Genomic DNA, 21,503 nt, shown 5'->3' on the forward strand with positions numbered 1-21,503 from the left:
CCCTGGTGTTCGCGGAAGGCGAGGACAAATCCAAATACAAGACGGTCCTTCTCAAGCTCGACCAACACTTCAACGTCGAGGTCAACGAGAGCTTCGAGAGATATGTCTTCCAGCAGCGCCTGCAGGGTAAGGATGAGGTCTTTCCGTCATTCCTTACCCATCTCCGCATCCTCGCGCAGTCCTGCGGTTCTGACACCACCTCAGACTCCATGATTCGGGACCAGAACGTTCTTGGGGTCGCCTTGGGCACCTTACGCCAGTAGCTTTTAAAAATAAAAGGCCTCACCTTAACCTCCGCCATCGAAGCCTGTGTCCTGCACGAAAACGCGACTAGCCGCTATGCACAATTTCAGGCGACTAGCCACGATGCACAATTTCAGGCGACTAGCCACAATGCACAATTTCAGGCGACCAAATTGGCGCGGAGGGGGTCCTACGCGGCAGGATCGGCGAGCCAGGTGCCCCACGAGGCCGAACGGGTCCAGGCGATCGAGTTCCTCCTGGCCTGCGGCCCGGACGACGTCGGCCATTTCGCGCGCTTTTCGAGGCCTCCCGCGCTTGTGCGCGCCAAAACCTACGGCAACACTGAGGGACGTGATGCGCAGGCGCACCCGACGCAAGACCGAACTGCTCATGCGCAGTGGCGCAACGAACGTCATGACGTCACGACGTGCAGCAACTGTGGAGCTGCACATTTAAAGCGGCAATGTCCCGCAAGAACCCGACAATGCCTACTCTGTGGCAAGGTGGGCCACTACGCTGCCTACTGTCGAGCAGCTCAACCTGTCAATCTTCCACAACTCCGACAACCTCGCAGGGACGTGCGGACCATTCAGCCTCCCCATTACGAATCTTGCCCAGACGACATCCAGACCGGTGACACAGATGACCGAGACACCTTCCGTGTTGCGGTCATTGATGGGAACCGAGTTAACACGATCAATCCGGGTGATGAATGGCGTGCCACCCTGACGGTCAATCGATCGCCGATAACTTTCCGCCTGGACACTGGCGCCTCCGCCAACCTCATAGCATGGTCAGCCTTCTACGCCATGAAGGTCAGACCACCAATTCGGCCGTCCCGGTGCAGGATGGCCGACTACAATGGGAACGTTATCCCGGCTATGGGATCCTGCCAGCTCCAGGTGACACACAACACACACACGGCCACACACTCATTCGAGATGGTCAGCTCATTGAAGGACTCCCTGCTAGGTGCACAGGCATGCAAGGCTCTCCACCTCGTGCAACGAGTCCACTCTCTTTCTCCAGACGGAGTGTCTGACTTCCTGGATGCAGAGTTTAACACACAGCTCCAATCGCTCCTCGCCCACAACCAGGAGGCATTCAGGGGCATGGGAACACTGCCATACACCTATAGAATTCGGCTTAAACCAGACACCACCCCGGTCATTCACGCACCTCGCAGGGTCCTTGCGCCACTCAAAGACTGCCTCAAGCAGCAGCTGCAGGATCTCCAGGACCAAGGGGTCCTATCCAGGGTCACGGAGCCCACGCCGTGGGTCAGTTCCATGGTGTGTGTCAAGAAGCCCTCCGGCGAGCTCCGGATCTGTATTGATCCAAAAGACCTCAATAACAATATTATGAGGGAACATTACCCCATATCCAAATGGGAAGAGATCACGAGTGAAATGGCCCAAGCGAAGATATTCACGAAACTGGATGCCTCTAAGGGCTTTTGGCAGATCCAACTGGATCCGTCCAGCCAAAAGCTGTGCACTTTCAACACCCCTTTCGGCAGGTTCTGCTACAACCGAATGCCATTTGGCATCATCTCGGCATCCGAGGTCTTTCGTAGGATCATGGAGCAGATGATGGAAGGCATCGAAGGCGCGCGCGTCTACGTGGCCGACGTCATCATCTGGTCTACCACATCACAGGAGCACATCTATCGTCTCCAACGCGTCTTTGCACGCATACGTGAAAATGGCCTGCGCCTTAACCGAGCCAAGTGTTCTTTCGGCCAAACCGAGCTGAAGTTCCTGGGGGACCACATTTCCTGGTCAGGGGTCCGTCCGCATGCAGACAAGGTGAGCGCCTTCACAGCCATGCCACAGCCGGCAGACAAGAAAGCAGTGCTACGCTTCCTAGGCATGGTCAACTTCCTGGGGAAGTTCATTCCCAACCTTGCCTCCCACATGACAGCTCTGCGACACCTCGTCAAAATGACCACAGAGTTCCAGTGGCAGCACACACACCAGCTGGAATGGGAGGAGCTCAAACTCAAGCTCACCATTGCACCGGTACTGGCGTTTTGCGACATGTCTCGTGCCACTAAAATCTCGATTGATGCCAGCCAGTCCGGCATTGGGGCAGTGCTCCTGCAGTGGGGTGACACTGCGTCATGGGCCCCAGTCACGTATGCCTCGCGGGCCATGACCCCCACAGAGCAGCGCTACGCGCAGATCGAAAAGGATTGCCTGGGCTTGCTAACCGGTTTAGACAAGTTCCATGATTATGTGTATGGTCTTCCCCGGTTCACTGTTGAAACTGACCACCGCCCCCTGGTCAGCATCATAAACAAGGACCTGAACGAGATGACCCCTCGCCTCCAGCGCACCCTACTTAAACTCAGGAGGTATGACTTCCAACCGGTCTACACCCCAGGGAAGGACCTTATCATTGCGGATGCCCTATTGAGAGCAGTGAGCACGCCGCCAGACTCGGAGGGGTTCGTATGTCAGGTCGAGGCGCAGGTGGCCTTCACATCGGCAAATCTGCCAGCTGACAACTCCAGTCTGGACCGTATTCGCCGAGAGACTGCGGCCGACCCCCTTCTATAATGTGTGATGCGCCACATGACGGGAGGGTGGCTCAAAGGGCAGTGCCCGCAGTTCTACAATGTCCAACTACCCAGAGATCATACACCTGCACGATTTGACGTCGTCCGTTGTTATAAGGTCCTGCAAAGACACCTTCGCTCGCCACGGCATTCCGATGACGGTCATGTCGGACAATGGGCCCTGTTTCGCCAGCCAGGAATGGTCATCGTTTGCTGCCTCGTATGGCTTCACACACGTGACGTCTTGCCCTCTGTACCCCTAGTCCAACGGAAAGGCGGAGAAGGGCGTTCACATTGTCAAGCGGCTCCTCTGTAAGGCTGCTGCTGCCGGATCGTATTTCTGCCTCGCCCTGCTGGCCTATCGCTTGGCCCCACTAGCCACTGGTCTCTCACCAGCCCAGCTGTTGATGGGTCGCGCCCTCAGGACTACTGTACCTTCCATTCTGGCGCCCACAATCGACCATGCTCCGGTACTGCACAGGATGCAACTGGAGCGCGGTCGCCAGAAGAGGTCATATGACACACGGGCAACTGACCTTCCCGCCCTGGCCCCTGGAGACGAAGTCCGCATCCACCTACCAGAAGGTGGCTGGTCAGCACCTGCCGAAGTTCTCCGACGCGTGGCTCCCCGCTCGTTCCTGGTTTGCATGCCTGATGGATCCGTTCGTAGGTGCAATCGCCGGGCTCTTCGCCTGCTTCCACGCTCGCTACGAGACCTTACACCGACACCGTGCCCTCCTGTTGTTCCTGATTTTGACTTTGTGGAGCTGCCTGCTACCATGCCCCTTCCGTCGTTGCCCGTGGCCAGGCCCGTTCCTCAGCCGGTGGTTCCAGACCTACCCTTGAGGCAGTCAACCCGAATTCGTCGCCCACCTAATAGACTGGACTTATGAGACTGTTTATACATTGAACTCATGCAACCACTTTGTTAATATGTTTATGTTCTTATCGTTACAGCAATTTGTTTTATCGTTCAACATTTCCCCGTTCTTTGTTTATGGTACAACCTCGTTGTTATGTCACACCCGACATCGCCCCTTGTATATAGCTAAGCCCCATGTACATGCTGTAAATATTGCACACACACACATTTAGCTACACTCAGTACACATCTCTATTTATAAACACGTAGGCACATAATCCTGTAAAAAAGGGGGGAAGTCATGATATTCAGGTGAACATCACAGCACATACATACACACATAGTGATGGACAGATCAACGGACCAATCAACACACAAAACACGACAGCCAATCATGGACAAGAGCATACACAGTACAAAGCAGGGAACACGACACTTCCTGGGCACTTGAGCAGGAGAGGGCTCAGGGCACAGACCTCATTGCCAGCCACTCAGAGGTTCACCATGTGCTGAATACCAGAGTTTAATATGTTAATAGTTCATTGAAATAAAACTGCGTTGTACCATTCGCAACCGTGTTGGTTCGTCTGTGCATCAGAGTACCCAACACTTCAGAAGGAGGACCAATCAAGCGGGCTGCTATGTCCTGGATGGTGTTGAGCTTCTTGAGTGTTGTTGGATAGTACTAGGATTAGGGGACAGATTTAAGATTTTAGGCAAGAGGTGAAGGGAGAAAGTGAGGAAGAATTTCTTTATACAGTGAGATGTAACCCCTGAAACACCCTGGGCTGGATTCTCCATACCCCAACGCCGAAATCGGGGCCAGTGCCGGGGCGGAGAATCCAGTTTGATGCAAAAATCAGGACCGGACACGCCGCCTGGGGCCAAAGCCAGAGGCCTGCTCTAACATCCTCTGCCCCTGACCGGCCGGAGTTCCATTGGCGTGGATCTAACCTGGTCCTGCCGGTCGGGATACTCGCTCGGCGGCTGCGGACTCAATCCGCGGCCGCCCTGGTCGGGGGTGGATGATTGGAGGCCAGGGAATGATTGTGCGGGGTTGAGGGTCGGGCGCATGGCCGATCGGGGGGTCTCTTTTTCGGGTCCAGGTCTGTGGTCCCAGTCCGCCATGGAGCACGGCGTGGCCACATGAGGCCGCCGCCGTGTGCATGCACGGCCTCTGACCCGAAAGCTGCGAGATTTACTCCAGGTCCCTGCCAGCCCCCTGCAGGGCTGGGAATTCGTGTCCCTTTAATCCAGGATGTTCAGGAGTACAACTATACCGTTTTGGGCGTGGGGACATAGTCCCAATAATGGAGAATCCAGCCCCCTGTTTGTGAGGGTGGTAGAAAGAGAGCTGATGAATGAATTCAAAAATAAATTGGGTGACACTTAAGAGAAATTAATTTACAGGGCTATGGGGCAGAACAAGGGAATGGGATTAATTGGATTGTTCTATGGGAGCTGGCATGGACAGTATGGGATTAATGGCCTCCTCTTTACTATAATGACACAATGGACCGATTTTCAGAGAGGAGGGAGGAAGTTCAAGTCAGGAAACTTCCTAATCTGGCAGATCCTTCTCGTTTAAAAAGGTCCCAGCTGACCATATTTTCTTTCAGGATGGTATCAGGAGGGCAAGCCCAAGCTACAATGGAGGTGGGCGAATGGCCAGACCACTAAGCTGAAATGCCCATCTCCATTTACTGGGACTCAGCCAAGTTTAACCATTCATCCACAATCCACAATGAGCAGGCCATTGGGGCCAAGTCTTTTGTAAGGGTATAAACAAAATTGAACTTCTAGCTCTATGTAATAGAGCTCTCACTCAAATATACATGAGACTGAAAAGATTGAAACCTATTTCAAAATATAAATAGCCTCAAATCACCAATCGGATGTAAAAACAAACATTTATTTCACTAATCACATCAAAGTCAGATCATCCCTTAATAGCCCCATAACACTGTCAGACAAAATATGAAAACAGCCACCCCCAACCACCACCACCCCCCCCCCCCCCCCCCCCCCCCCACCCCAAATGAGACATGTGGACTCAGCTACTATAACAAAGTGAACAATGGAGTGGATTGAAAAGTAAAACATAGATGGTCTCTTTTTTTTCTAATTACTTTGTTAATCAAAACGGTCAAGACGTAGAGCAGGTGAGATCGTTTCTCTCAAGTGAAAGTTGCTGAAGTTTGTGTTTGAATTTATGAGGGCTCTAGGTTTTTAAATCATTTCAGATAATTACATTAGAGATTCCGAGCAATGTTGTCTTCAGTTTTTAATGCACGAGAGCACTTACGGCGGCATGGTGACACATTGGTTAGCACCGCTGCCTCACATCCCAGGAACCCGGGTTCAATTCTGGCCTTGGGTGACTGTGTGGCTTGCATGTTCTCCCCGTGTGTGCATGGGTTTCCTCCGGGTGCTCCAGCTTCCACCCACAGTCCAAAGATGTGCAGGTTAGGTGGATGGGACATGCTAAATTGCCCCTTACTGTCCAAAAGGTCAGGTGGGGTTATTGGGTTTCTTATGGGCAAGGGTTTAGAGAACCCTAAAATGTATTATGGAGTTCACCTGACCCACAACTTTTACTAGATTGTGGTATAGGGAGCACACGGCCCACTCTACAGGTATGGTACAGCAGAAATCGAAAAGTATTTTTTAAAGCAAAACAATGTTTATTCTATGAACTCGAGTTAACCTTTTTAAAACATACAGTGAACATCTTAGCAACCATCAATTCAAATACAACCACCAAAGACTACAACACTAAGTAATCCTTACTTTCCTTTCAACATCCATAAGACTTAAAAAAAACACTTTTAACAGAAGCACATCAGGTTTAAATTCATTACTGAGAACAGTTATAACTCTGAATTCACCAAATGATCATGAGATAGTCTTTACATGGCAGAGAGAACAACATTACGCATTCCGTGGCTGACTGCAGCTCCAACACTGAAACAAAACCAAAAAAAACACAGACACACCCAAGCTTTTCAAAAATGAAACTAAAAGCTGACAGACAGTCCAGCACCACCCACACTCTGACATCACTGCAGTAATAAACACCCATTTCTTAAAGGTACACCCACCACTGTTATTCTATAAAAAACATCCATTTCTTAAAGGTACTCTCACATGACAGGTTATGGAGATAGGGGTGCAGGTGTGAGCCTAGGTAGGGTGCTCTTTCAGAGGGTCAGTGCAGGCTTGATGGGCCGAATGGCCTCCTTCTGCACTGTAGTGATTCTAAGATTGTATGATTCTTCCCAATTGGAAAAGTGCTCTAACGTATCTTAACATTTACACAATGCTGATCAATTTACCTTTGCAGGACAGAGCACTATAATCAGCCGCAACACATCAATCTTCGAATATAGCATTTAACTGTCGAAATGGAATACAGGCTTTGCTTTGTAATTCAAAGCCAATCGATGAAAGAATTTCAGGAGCAGCTGATTGTTTTGTTTAGGTTCTCCACTTGTAATTCGGGTTCCCTGTGCTTCACAACTCTTCTGAGGTGCCATGAACTATGTCCTTCCCAAAATGGACCTGACTCCATGAAAACATCAGGGATCTGAAATGCCCAGCCCGGAATGGAACTGGCAATGGGCGGGATTACTGAATGTGGGCTCATGACCTGCACCCTTATTGTGGGGCCATAAAAACCTCATGTGGCAGGAATGGGGTGGAGAGGGGTGGGGAGGGGGCTGGATCTTGAAATCGGATATTGCCTAACATTTTTAAACCCCGTCCATCTTTATTCCAAAATGCACAGAGACATAAACATCTCTGTCTATGACTGTATCTATTAATCTGAAAATAACTCACCTTTCTGTAACGACATACTGACAGCTTGTATTTCCCAAGTAGTGACTGAGTCTTGAAGGACGCCAAGTACCGTGCTTGTCACAGGGCTGATTAAGAACAAAAATAAATTTCCATTGAATACATCTTGACCTACATTGGAAACACCTTGACTTCATAGAATTTTTTTAGTTATCATAGAATTTACAGTGCAGAAGGAGGCCATTTGGCCCATCGAGTCTGCACCGGCTCTTGGAAAGAGCACCCTACCCAAGGTCCACGCTTCCACCCTATCCCCATAACCCAGTAACCTCACCCAACACTAAGGGCAATTTTGGACACGAAGGGCAATTTATCATGGCCAATCCACCTAACCTGCACATCTTTGGGCTGTGGAAGGAAACTGGAGCACCCGGAGGAAACCCACGCACACACGGGGAGGATGTGGAGACTCCGCACAGGCAGTGACCCAAGCCGGAATCGAACCTGGGACCCTGGAGCTGTGAAGCAATTGTGCTATCCACAATGCTACCGTGCTGCCCTGTGGTGTCAACCCTGTATTTTTTTGTAAAATCAATTATGGGAATAGATACATCAAAATATTTTTTTCCTGCAGATTGATGCCCTAATTTGATGCTACCAATAAACTGCATTGTTTATTTAAGATCGTGCAAAGCATTTATGAGTAATCCAAACAATTAAGACTAAAATTGGACGTTTGCTGAGTGGAATCATTCTTTAAATGTCAGCCATAGTTCATTCAGTAGATAACTAGGGCTGGATTCTCTGATTTGAAGACTAAATGCTGACGCTGGCGTGGGAGCAGTGGCGTTTTACGCCCAAAAAAAACGATGCAAGTTCTGGGGCGTCATTCTCCGACCCCCCGCCGGGTCGGAGAATGGCCGTTGACCGCCGTGAATCCCGCCCCGCCCCGCCGAAGTCTCCGGTACCGGAGATTGGGCGGGGGCGGGAATCGGGCCGCGCCGGTTGGCGGGAGCCCCCACTCAATTCTCCGGCCCGGATGGGCCGAAGTCCCGCCCAGAAATTGCCTGTCCCGCCGGCGTAAATCAAAGCTGGTATTTACCGGCGGGACCAGGCGGCGTGGGCGGGCTCCGGGGTCCTGGGGGTGGGGGCGCGGGGCGATCTGACCCCGGGGGGTGCCCCCATGGTGGCCTGGCCCGCGACCGGGGCCCACCGATCCGCGGGCGGGCCTGTGCCGTGGGGGCACTCCTTCCCTTCCACCTCCGCCACGGCCTCCACCATGGCGGAGGAGGAAGAGACTCTCCCCACTGCGCATGCTGGGGAAACTGCCAACTGGCGCGGCCCGATTCCCGCCCCGCCCAATCTCCGGTACCGGAGGCTTCGGCGGGGGCAGGATTCACGGCGGCCAACGGCCATTCTCCGACCCGGCGGGGGGTCGGAGAATGACGCACCACGTTCGGGAATCGGCCGGACAATCCCCTCCTGCGCCAAAATCGGGGGCGGCGCAGCACGCCGTCGGGACGGCCTCAGGACATCACCTGGGGCCCTTCCCTGATGCTCCGCCCCCGATGGACCGATTTCCCAGAAGCGTGGAACACCTGTCCTTTTTTGTTGTGAACCCAGCATGGCGGCTGTGGTCAGAGTCCAACGCTGCCACAGTTGGGGTGGAGCCATCCCGCGGGCAGGGGGGCTTTGGCAGGGACTGGGGGCACTTGCGGGGGGTGTCTGGGGGGTGCAAATGCTGCACCCATCCTCTGTCTGGTGGGGGGCTAGTAGGCACGCAGCGTAAAGCCCCCAGCTTTAGCTCCGGATCTGGCCGGAGAATTTCCGGATCTGTGGCCTGAATGCGCACAGACCGAAGATGCTCAGCAAAGCGATCACCCAGTCTGCATTTTGTCTCTTCGTTATAGAGGAGACAACATTGGGAGCAGCGAATGCAATAGACCAAATTGGAAGGGATGCAAGTGAAACGCTGCTGAACCTGGAATGAGTGTTTTGGCCTTGGGATCTCTTCCAATTTGGTCTACTGTATTCGCTGCTCCCAATGTGATCTCCTCTATATTGAAGAAGCCGAGCGCAGACTGGGTGATCGCTTTGCTGAGCATCTTCGGTCTGTGCGCATTCAGGACCCTGACCTTCCTGTTGCTTGCCATTTTGACAAAAGACCCTGCTCCCATGCCCACATGTCTGTTCTTGGCCTGCTGCAATGTTCCAGTGAAGCTCAACGCAAACTGGAGGAACAACATCTGATCTTCCGGTTAGGCACGCTACAGCCTTCCGGCCTGAACATCGAATTCAACAACTTCAGATGATCAGCTCTACCCCACCTCGACCCATTTGTTTTCATCCCATTTCATTTCAACTGTCTTTTACCATTTCTTTCTTTCTTAATATATATTTAAGTCCCCCCCCGCAATCTTATCCACCTTTCCTTCACCTTTCTCCTCTTTGCTTCCCCCTTCCCCTCCCCCCACATCTACAGTTCATCCTCTGATGTTAGTTTCCCTACTGTTTGACCTGTCACATCTTTTGTTCTCCCTGGGGACTGCCATTAATGAAAAAATGAAATGAAAATCGCTTATTGTCACAAGTAGGCTTCAAATGAAGTTACTGTCAAAAGCCCCTAGTAGCCACATTCCGGCACCTGTTCAGGGAGGCTGATATGGGAATTGAACCATGCTGCTGGCCTGCTTTCAAAGCCAGCAATTTAGCCCTGTGCTAAACAGTCCCTAGCACTCTTTCCCCTTGGTTTCTGTGGCCATTAGCACCCGGTTTCCCTGGGTTTCTGTGGCTTTGACTCATCTTTCATTCTCACTCCACAGTATAAATATTTCCCACTTTCTCTGTCTGTTAGCTTTGACAAAGAGTCATCGGACTCGAAATGTTAGCTCTTTTCTCTCCCTACAGATGCTGCCAGACCTGCTGAGGTTTTCCAGCATTTTCTCTTTCGTAAGGGAGGTGGTGTTGCTCTGTTATTTAAGGATGACATCCGGGCAGTAGTGAGCGATGACATTGGTGCTATGGAGGATAAGGTTGAATTCATTTGGGCAGAAATCAGGAATAGTAAGGCAAAAAAGTCACTGATAGGAGTAGTCCATTGGCCACCAAATAGTAACATTACGGTGGGGCGGGCAATAAACAAAGAAATAACTGATGCATGTAGAAATGGTACAGCAGTTATCATGGGGGATTTTAATCTACGTGTCAATTGGGTTTAACCAGGTCGGTCAAGGCAGTCTTGAGGAGGCGCTTATCGAATGTATCCGCGATAGTTTCCTGGAACACTATGTAATGGAACCTACGAGGGAACAAGCGATCCTAGATCTGGTCCTGTGTAATGAGACAGGATTGATTAATGATCTCATAGTTAGGGATCCTCTCGGAAGGAGCAATCACAATATGGTGGAATTTAAAATACAGATGGAGGGTGAGAAGGTAGAATCATAAACTAGTGTTTTGTGCTTAAACAAAGGAGATTACAATGGGATGAGTGACAAGCTGGCTCAGGTAGACTGGGAGCAAAGACATTATGGTGAAACAGTTGAGGAACAGTGGAGAACCTTCCAAGCGATTTTTCACAGGGCTCAGCAAATGTTTATACCAACAAAAAGGAAGGACGGTAGAAAGAGGGAAAATCGACCATGGATATCTGAGGAAATAAGGGAAAGTATCAAATTGAAGGTGTGGTAGTATGTATTAGGGGCCATGTGGGACTGGAAGCCCTAATGTCATTGGCTGACAGATCCCGGGTCCTGGTTGGCCGTTGACCTCTAGCTCCGTCCTGAAGGCGGAGTATAAGAAGCCGGAGTCCTCCCCCGCAGGCCATTCTACTATTGAGCTGCGGGGGAACAGACACGCTTAATAAAGCCTCATCGACTTCACTCTATTCGTCTCACGGAGTCTTTGTGCGCTACAGAAGGTAAAAGCATACAAAGTGGCAAAGATTAGTGGGAGACTAGAGGATTAGGAAATCTTTAAGGGGCAACAGAAAGCTACTAAAAAAGCTATAAAGAAGAGTAAAATAGATTATGAGAGTAAACTTGCTCAGAATATAAAAACAGATAGTAAAGGTTTCTACAAATATATAAAACAAAAAAGAGTGGCTGAGGTAAATATTGGTCCTTTAGAGGATGAGAAGGGAGATTTAATAATGGGAGATGAGGAAATGGCTGACGAACTGAACAGGTTTTTTTGGGTCTGTCTTCACAGTGGAAGACACAAATAACATGCCAGTGATTGTTGGGGATCAGGCTATGACAAGTGAGGACCTTGAGATGATTATTATCACTAAGGAGATAGTGATGAGCAAGCTAATGGGGCTAAAGGTAGACAAGTCTCTTTGCCCTGATGGAATGCATCCCAGGGTACTAAAAGAGATGGCTAGGGAAATTGCAAATGCATTCGTGATAAATTAAAAAATTCACTAGACATCCGGCGGATTGGAAATTAGCAAACTTGACACCACCTTTTGAAAAAGGAGGCAGGCATAAAGCGGGTTATTATAGGCCAGTTAGCTTAACTTTGGTAGTAGGGAAGATGCTGGAATCTATCACCAAGGAAGAAATAGCGAGGCATCTGGATGGAAATTGTTCCATTGGACAGGCGCAGCATGGGTTCATAAAGGGCAGGTCGTGCCTAACTAATTCGGTGGAATTTTTTGAGGACATTACCAGTGCAGAAGACAACGGGAAGCCAATGGATGTGGTATATCTGGATTTCCAGAAAGCTTTTGACAAAGTGCCGCACAAAGGTTTGCTGCATAAGATAAAGATGCATGGCTTTAAGGGTAAAGTAGTAGCATGGATAGAGGATTGGTTCATTAATAGAAAGAGTGGGGGTTAATGGGTGCTTCTCTGGTTGGCAATCAGTAGCTAGTGGTGTTCCTCAGGGATCAGTGTTGGGCCCACAATTGTTCACAATTTACATAGATGATTTGGAGTTGGGGACCAAGGGCAATGTGTCCACGTTTGCAGACGACACTAAGATGAGTGGTAAAGCAAAAAGTATAGAAGATACCGGAAGTCTGCAGAGAGATTCGGATAGTTTCAGTGAATGGGCTAGGGTCAGACAGATGGAATACAATATTAACAAATGTGAGGTTCTCCATTTTGGTAGCAATAACAGCAAAAGGGATTATTATTTAAATGATAAAATATTAAAACATGCTGCTGTGCAGAGAGACCTGGGTGTGCTAGTGCATGAATCGCAAAAAGTTGGTTTACAGGTGCAACCGGTGATTAAGAATGCAAATGGAATTTTGTCCTTCATTGCTCGAGGGATGGAGTTTAAGACTAGGGAGGTTCTGCTGCAATTGTATAAGGTGTTAGTGAGGCCACATCTGGCGTATTGTGTTTAGTTTTGGTCTCCTTACCTGAGAAAGGACGTACTGGTGCTGAAGGGTGTGCAGAGAAGATTCACTTGGTTAATCCCAGATTTGAGGGGGTTGGATTACGAGGAGAGGTTGAGTAGATTGGGACTGTACTTGTTGGAATTTAGAAGGATGCGGGGGGGAGGATCTTGTAGAAACCTATAAAATTATGAAGGGAATAGATAGGATTGATGCGGGGAGGTTGATTCAACTGGCCGGTGAAAGCAGAACTAGGGGACATAGCCTCAAAATAAGGGAAAGTAGATTTAGGACTGAGCTTAGGAGGAACTTCTTCACCCAAAGGTTGTGAATCTATGGAATTCCCTGCCTAGCATAGCAGTTGAAGCTTCTTCATTAAATGTTTTCAAGATAAAGATAGATAGTTTTTTTGAAGAATAAAGGAATAAAGGTTTCTCACTGGAACGAAGGAGGTGGAGGCGCGACCTGATAGAGGTCTACAAAATTATGAGGGGCATTGACAGAGTGGATCGTCAGAGACTTTTTCCCAGGGTAGAGGGGTCAATTACTAGGGGGCGTAGATTTAAGGTGCGAGGGGCAAGGTTTAGAGGAGATGTACGAGGCAAGTTTTTTACACAGAGGGTAGTGGGTGCCTGGAACACGCAGCCGGAGGAGGTGGTGGAAGCAGGGATGATAGTGACGTTTAAGGGGCATCTTGACAAATACATGAATAGGATGGGAATGGAGGAAATACATACCCTGGAAGTGTAGAAGATTTTAGTTCAGACGGGCAGCATGGTCGGCACAGGCTTGGAGGGCCGAAGGGCCTGTTCCTGTGCTGTACTTTTCTTTGTTCTTTGTTCTTTGTTTGTTGTGGTGTTCGGGCGGGAAAGTGGAGCTGATTCCACAAAAGATCAGCCATAATCTCATTGAATGGCTGAGCAGGCTCGAAGGGCCAGATGGCCTACTCCTGCTCCTAGTTCTTATGTAAGAAGTCCCCTGACCGACACCCGATCAATGACTGTTTTGAGAGACACTTGTTGTATATTTTTGTAAATAGTTCCTTTGTTATTTGAAGAATGTTATTCAGGAACTTGAAGGGGAGGGAAGTGGCAGCATGTCCCTCACATTTTGGCTGGGCAAATTTCTGTCTGACCTGCTTCGTATTGCTAGTATTATTTCAGATTTCTAGCATTTGCAGTATTTTGCTTTCTACACTACTGTTTGTGGGAGCTTGCAGTCAGCATATCGGCTGCCGTGTTTCCTAAATTACAAATATAGTCCTTCAAGTTGTTTTCGTGGAATTCCTTCAACAGTGCTTAATTATCTGTTCAGCGAGCTGGGGCAATATCAGACTATAAAAGGTGCTACGGAAGTTATTCCCTTATATTCAGATCTCGCACTGATCGAAACCTACTGAGTGATAGTTTCCTGCATTGATTCAGTGAAGCATTGCAAGTACCAGGCATTCTGACAATATGGAAGAATAATTAATACCTTTCTCCGTCATTCATGGGCAGAGTCTTCATTATCCATAGCCAGCTTTCAGGGAACTTAGTTCTGAGCTCTATTTTATCATAGATAGAATAGTCAGCATCATCATCACCTAAAGAAAAATATAAATAGTAAATGAATATTTCAGACGGAAAGTTTCATTGTCTCAAGCCTTCCGATCAACGTTAGAACTGCTGTGTTTAATGCTGATCAGACGGAAAACTGCCCACCTGGATATGCTGAAAAAGGCCAAACCTCGGGGACAGCATCCACGAGTATTACTCAGGGCATGAGCCTACGCAGTGACTAGTGAAGAGGATCTGTACAGACAATGTACACTATTTTTGTGGCACTAGCTGGTAAATATACATAGGTCCAGATTTTATATGAATGAGCGTGATGTACTAAATGGTGTGGGAAGGCATGTAGGTAACTGGGTAAGTGTGTGACATGGGTAAGGTACTCAAGTGAATGAGGTGGGTGAGAATAGTGAGGCGTGTAGTTTGATGAGTGGATAGGTGGGTGAGTTAGTAGGCAGGTAGGAAGGTGAGAGGATAGTCAGAATCAGATTGACGGATCTGATCAGGAGGTAGTCCAGTAGTTGGGTGGTCGATTGGAGTGCTAATCGGGCCAGGTTGAGAAATATTCGAGTTGAGTGGGTGGCATGGTGGCACAGTGGTTAGCACTGCTGCCTCACTCAGCAGAGGGCAGTAGAGCAGAGCTGCTGATTGGCTATTGTGGGGGAAATTTGCATATGTGCATTGTGGTCATCCTAACTTGAAGGTGTACCTGAACAAGAGACCATAGCTGTTCAAGTGAAGACAAGTATCCAGCAGAGGGCAGTAGAGCAGAGCTGCTGATTAGCTGTTACGGGGGAAATTTGCATACGTGCATTGTGGTCATCCTAACTTGAAAGTGTACTTGAGCAAGAGACCCTAGCTGTTCAAGTGAAGACAAGCATCCAGCAGAGGGCAATAGAACAGAGCTGCTGATTGGCTGTTGCGGGGGAAATTTGCATACGTGCATTGTGGTCATCCTAACTTGAAGGTGTACCTGAGCAAGAGACCCTAGCTGTTCGAGTGAAGTCAAGCATCCAGCAGAGGGCAGTAGAGCAGAGATGCTGATTGGCTGTTGCGGGGGAAATTTGCATACGTGAATTGTGGTCTGACATCACAGCCTGCAGGTAAGGGATTGACTGGTAAGTAGTTTTTCTTTTATTTTCCCTCAGGTGTTATCGTGCGGGGCGCAGAGGTTGCTGAGTGAGTGCTTGCTGAGAAGGGGAGTGAATAACAGGTAAGCTCTTTCTTTCTTTTTCTTTTTTTATCTAGAGGGGATGGCAGGGAAGGTAGTGCAATGTTCCTCCTGCAGAATGTTTGAGGTGAGGGACGCCGTCAGTATCCCTGCTGATTTCATCTGTGGGAAGTGCACCCATCTCCAGCTCCTCAGAAACCGCGTTAGGGAACTGGAGCTGGAGCTGGATGAACTTCGGATCATTCGGGAGGCAGAGGTGGTCATAGATAGAAGCTTCAGGGATGTAGTTACTCCGAAGAATAAAGATAGATGGGTGACGGTGAGAGGGGCTGGGAGGAAGCAGTCAGTACAGGGATCTTGGATTGGATTGGATTGGATTGGATTTGTTTATTGTCACGTGTACCGAGGTACAGTGAAAAGTATTTTTCTGCGAGCAGCTCAACAGATCATTAAGTACATGAGAAGAAAAAGGGAATAAAAGAAAATACATAATAGGGCAACACAACATATACAATGTAACTACATAAGCACTGGCATCGGATGAAGCATACAGGGTGTAGTGTTAATGAGGCCAGTCCATAAAAGGGTCATTTAGAAGTCTGGTGACAGTGGGGAAGAAGCTGTTTTTGAGACTGTTCGTGCGTGTTCTCAGACTTCTGTATCTCCTGCCCAATGGAAGAAGTTGGAAGAGTGAGTAAGCTGGGTGGGAAGGATCTTTGAGTCTGCTGCCCGCTTTCCCCAGGCAGCGGGAGGTGTAGATGGAGTCAATGGATGGGAGGCAGGTTCGTGTGATGGACTGGGTGGTGTTCATGACTCTCTGAAGTTTCTTGCGGTCCTGGGGCGAGCAGTTGCCATACCAGGCTGTGATGCAGCCCGATAGGATGCTTTCTATGGTCGTGTGGTCGTTCCCCTTAGTAACAAGTATACCGCTTTGGATACTGTTGGGGGGGGGGGGGGACTTACCAGGGATAAGCCATGGGGTACAGGTCTCTGGCACAGAGTCTGTCCCTGTTGCTCAGAAGGGAAGGGGGGGAGGAGTAGAGCATTCGTCATTGGAGACTCCATAGTTAGGGGGATAGATAGGAGATTCTGTGGGAATGAGAGAGACTCGCGGTTGGTGTGTTGCCTCCCAGGTGCCAGGGTGCATGATGCCTCAGATCCCGTTTTCGGGATCCTTAAGGGGGAGGGGGAGCAGCCCCAAGTCGTGGTCCACATGGGTACCAACGACATAGGTAGGAAAAGGGACAGGGATATAAGGCAGGAATTCAGGGAGCTAGGGTGGAAACTTAGATCTAGGACAAACAGAGTTATTATCTCTGGGTTGTTACCCGTGCCACGTGCTAGCGAGATGAGGAATAGGGAGAGAGAGGAGTTGAACACGTGGTTACAGGGATGGTGCAGGAGGGAGGGTTTCAGATTTCTGGATAATTGGGGCTCATTCTGGGGTCGGTGGGACCTCTACAACCGGGATGGTCTACACCTGGACCAGAGGGGTCCCAATATCCTGGGGGGGAAATTTGCTAATGCTCTTCGGGAGGGTTTAAACTATTTCAGCAGGGGATTGGGAACCTGAATTGTAGCTCCAGTATACAGGAGGTTGAGAGTAATGAGGTCATGAGTAAGGTTTCAAAGTTGCAGGAGTGTACCGGCAGGCAGGAAGGTGGTTTAAAGTGTGTCTTCTTCAATGCCAGGAGCATCCGGAATAAGGTGGGTGAACTTGCGGCATGGGTTGGTACCTGGGACTTCGATGTTGTGGCCATTTCTGAGACATGGATAGAGCAGGGACAGAAATGGTTGTTGCAGATGCCGGGGTTTAGATATTTCAGAAAGCTCAGGGAAGGTGGTAAAAGAGGGGGAGGGGTGGCAGTGTTAGTCAAGGACAGTATTACGGTGGCAGAAAGGACGTTTGATGAGGACTCGTCTACTGAGGTAGTATGGGCTGAGGTTAGAAACAGGAAAGGAGAGGTCACCCTGTTAGGGGTTTTCTATAGGCCTCCGAAAAGTTCCAGAGATGTAGAGGAAAGGATTGCAAAGATGATTCTGGATAGGAGCGAAAGCAACAGGGTAGTTGTTATGGGGGACTTTAACTTTCCAAATATTGACTGGAAACGCTATAGTTCGAGTACTTTAGATGGGTCCGTTTTTGTCCAATGTGTGCAGGAGGGTTTCCTGACACAGTATGTAGATAGGCCAACGAGAAGCGAGGCCATATTGGATTTAGTACTGGGTAATGAACCAGGACAGGTGTTAGATTTGGAGGTAGGTGGGCACTTTGGTGATAGTGACCACAATTCGATTACGTTTACTTTAGTGATGGAAAGGGATAGGTATATACCGCAGGGCAAGAGTTATATCTGGGGGAAAGGCAATTCTGAAGCGATGAGGCAAGACTTAGGATGCATCGGATGGAGAGGAAAACTGCAGGGGATGGGCACAATGGAAATGTGGAGCTTGTTCAAGGAACAGCTACTGCGTGTCCTGGATAAGTATGTACCTGTCAGGCAGGGAGGAAGTGGTCGAGCGAGGGAACCGTGGTTTACTAAAGCAGTCAAAACACTTGGCAAGAGGAAGAAGGAGGCTTATGTAAAGATGAGACATGAAGGTTCAGTTAGGGCGCTCGAGAGTTACAAGTTAGCTAGGAAGTGTCATAATATACACCAGTATATCATGGTGCAGACACACACTGATGGACACACAGTGGGACCAATCAACATACACAACACCGCAGCCAATCACCAGTGAGAGCACAAGCACTATAAAGACAGGGGACATCAGAGTTCCCGCTCATTCGAGTAGCAGCTAGCGAGGAGCACAGAGCTCACAACCTGCAACACAGACATTCACCATGTGCTGAGTGCATCGACTGGTTAGGACAAGGCAAAGGTCTTTAGTTAAAGCTGGTATCGTATTTACCCACAGTTCAAGTATGTTTAAATAGTTAACCTTTTAATAAAAGAGTGTTGCACTACTTCAAGTGTTGGTGACCTGTATGTGATCCAGAACACCCAACACATCAGGAAGGACCTAAAGAGAGAGCTAAGAAGAGCCAGGAGGTAGGGTCAAGGATAACCCTAAAGCTTTCTATAGATATGTCAGGAATAAAAGAATAAAAGAATGACTAGGGTAAGAGTAGGGCCAGTGAAGGACAGTAGTGGGAAGTTGTGCGTGGAGTCCGAGGAGGAAGGAGAGGTGCCAAATGAATATTTTTCGTCAGTATTCACACAGGAGGGGCTGGTTTAGCACAGGGTTAAATCACTGGCTTTGAAAGCAGACCAGCGTAAGCCAGCAGCACGGTTCAATTCCCGTACCAGCCTCCCCGAACAGGCGCCGGAATGTGGCAACTAGGGGCTTTTCACAGTAACTTCATTTGAAGCCTACTTGTGACAATAATCGATTTTCATTCATTTCAGGAAAAAGACAATGTTGTCGAGGAGAATACTGAGATTCAGGCTACTAGACTAGAAGGGCTTGAGGTTCATAAGGAGGAGGTGTTAGCAATTCTGGAAAGTGTGAAAATAGATAAGTCCCCTGGGCTGGATGGGATTTATCCTAGGATTCTCTGGGAAGCTAGGGAGGAGATTGCTGAGCCTTTGGCTTTGATCTTTATCGACAGGAATAGTGCCAGAAGACTGGACGATAGCAAATGTTGTCCCCTTGTTCAAGAAGAGGAGTAGAGACAACCCCGGTAACTATAGACCAGTGAGCCTTACTTCTGTTGTGGGCAAAATCTTGGAAAGGTTTATAAGAGATAGGATGTATAATCATCTGGAAAGGAATAATTTGATTATAGATAGTCAACACGGTTTTGTGAAGGGTAGGTCGTGCCTCACAAACCTTATTGAGTTCTTTGAGAAGGTGACCAAACAGGTGGATGAGGGTAAAGCAGTTGATGTGGTGTATATGGATTTCAGTAAAGCGTTTGATAAGGTTCCCCACGGTAGGCTACTGCAGAAAATATGGAGGCATGGGATTCAGGGTGATTTAGCAGTTTGGATCAGAAATTGGCTAGCTGGATGAAGACAAAGGGTCGTGGTTGATGGGAAATGTTCAGACTGGAGTCCAGTTAGCAGTGGTGTACCACAAAGATCTGTTTTGGGGCCACTGCTGTTTGTCATTTTTATAAATGACCTGGAGGACGGCGTAGAAGGATGGGTGAGTAAATTTGCAGATGACACCAAAGTCGGTGGAGTTGTGGACAGTGCGGAAGGATGTTACAAGTTGCAGAGGGACATAGATAAGCTACAGCGCTGGGCTGAGAGGTGGCAAATGGAGTTTAATGCAGAAAAGTGTGAGGTGATTCATTTTGGAAGGAATAACAGGAAGACAGAATACTGGGCTAATGGTAAGATTGTTGGCAGTGTGGATGAGGAGAGAGATCTCGGTGTCCATGTACATGGATCCCTGAAAGTTGCCACCCAGGTTGAGAGGGTTGTTAAGAAGGCGTACGGTGTGTTAGCTTTTATTGGTAGAGGGATTGAGTTTCGGAGCCATGAAGTCATGTTGCAGCTGTACAAAACTCTGGTGCGGCCGCATTTGGAGTATTGCGTGCAATTCTGGTCGCCGCATTATAGGAAGGATGTGGAAGCATCGGAAAGGGTGCAGAGGAGATTTACCAGAATGTTGCCTGGTATGGAGGGAAGATCTTATGAGGAAAGGCTGAGGGACTTCAGGCTGTTTTCATTAGAGAGAAGAAGGTTAAGAGGTGACTTAATTGAGGCATACAAGATGATCAGAGGATTTGATAGGGTGGACAGTGAGAGCCTTTTTCCTCTGGATGGTGATGTCTAGCACGAGGGGACATAGCTTTAAATTGAGGGAGATAGATATAAGACAGATGTCAGAGGTAGGTTCTTTACTCTGAGAGTAGTAAGGGTGTGGAATGCCATGCCTGCAACAGTAATGGACTCGCCAACACTAAGGGCATTCAAATGGTCATTTGATAGACATATGGACGATAAGGGAATAGTGTAGATGGGCTTTAGAGTCGTTTCATAGGTCGGCGCAACATCGAGGGCCGAAGGGCCTGTACTGTGCTGTAATGTTCTATGTTCAGCTCCAGGGTCCCAGGTTCAATTCCGGCCTCGGGTGACTGAGTGGAGTTTACACTTTCTCCTCATGTCTGCGTGGGTTTCCTCCGGGTGCTCTGGTTTTGTCCCACAGTCCAAAGATGTGCAGGTTAGGTGGATTGGCCATGATAAATTGCTCCTTAGTGTCTAAAAGGTTAGGTGGGGTTACTTGGTTCTGGAGATAGGGTGGAGGCGTGGGCTTAAGTGGGGTGTGATGTGTTAAGTAAGTTAGTTCAACGTTGACTGCAACTGGATGCTGTGAAACTAGAAACAGGCTTCTGACACTGGAGATGGTCCAACACGGTTTTACTGAACTTCCTGATTGCTGTACATAGTCTGCTGTGAGTTGACACTCCATCAATCTAATTGATAACCTCCTACTGGCTTGACCAGACGAACTCTCTACCTCATGGTGATAGTGCTCACTGGCTTGTGCACTCTCACTATCTCAGTAGCTGTGTCCTGTAGAGAGAGGGAGAGTCTTAATGCCCTGCGTGCTTTATAGTGGTGGTGTCCTGTCTGGTGATTGGTTGTTATGTGTCGTGTGTGTTCATTGGTTATCCTGTGTGTCAATCACTGCCTGTCTGCATCTCATTATATACATGAGTGGATATTATGACATCTCCCCTTTTTGAAGTAAATTTTGGAAGGTGGTGATATATATACATGCATGATTATATACAAGTGGTGAGTGAATGAACATATGTAGATGGGAAGGTGTCTATCATGCAGATACAGAGCAAACTGAAAAAAATTTACAAGATTTAAGTCTATAGATTTAGTCTTTGTGGCGGGTGACAAATTCTTGTCGATCGCCTCAGAGGTGGAGGGGGTGACGCCGGCACTTGGACAGGCGGGATTACTGCCATGTCGGTGGCCTCATGGAGAGGCGGGATCGCTGCC

At 48.7% G+C, this 21,503-nt stretch overlaps 1 protein-coding gene across 1 annotated transcript in view; it reads right to left on the reverse strand.

Annotated features, from left to right (window-relative positions):
• LOC140403203 (venom factor-like) overlaps nt 1-21,503 on the reverse strand; it is a 259,736-nt gene that overhangs the window by 154,214 nt on the left and 84,019 nt on the right. The window contains exons 18-19 of the mRNA XM_072490955.1: nt 14,287-14,395; nt 7,506-7,591 (exon numbers count right to left, since the gene is read on the reverse strand). Coding sequence (XP_072347056.1) covers nt 7,506-7,591; nt 14,287-14,395 — 195 coding nt within the window. The remainder of the gene's footprint in view (nt 1-7,505; nt 7,592-14,286; nt 14,396-21,503) is intronic.

The sequence above is a fragment of the Scyliorhinus torazame genome, chromosome 27, assembly GCF_047496885.1.
Source record: "Scyliorhinus torazame isolate Kashiwa2021f chromosome 27, sScyTor2.1, whole genome shotgun sequence".
Taxonomy (NCBI): domain Eukaryota; kingdom Metazoa; phylum Chordata; class Chondrichthyes; order Carcharhiniformes; family Scyliorhinidae; genus Scyliorhinus; species Scyliorhinus torazame.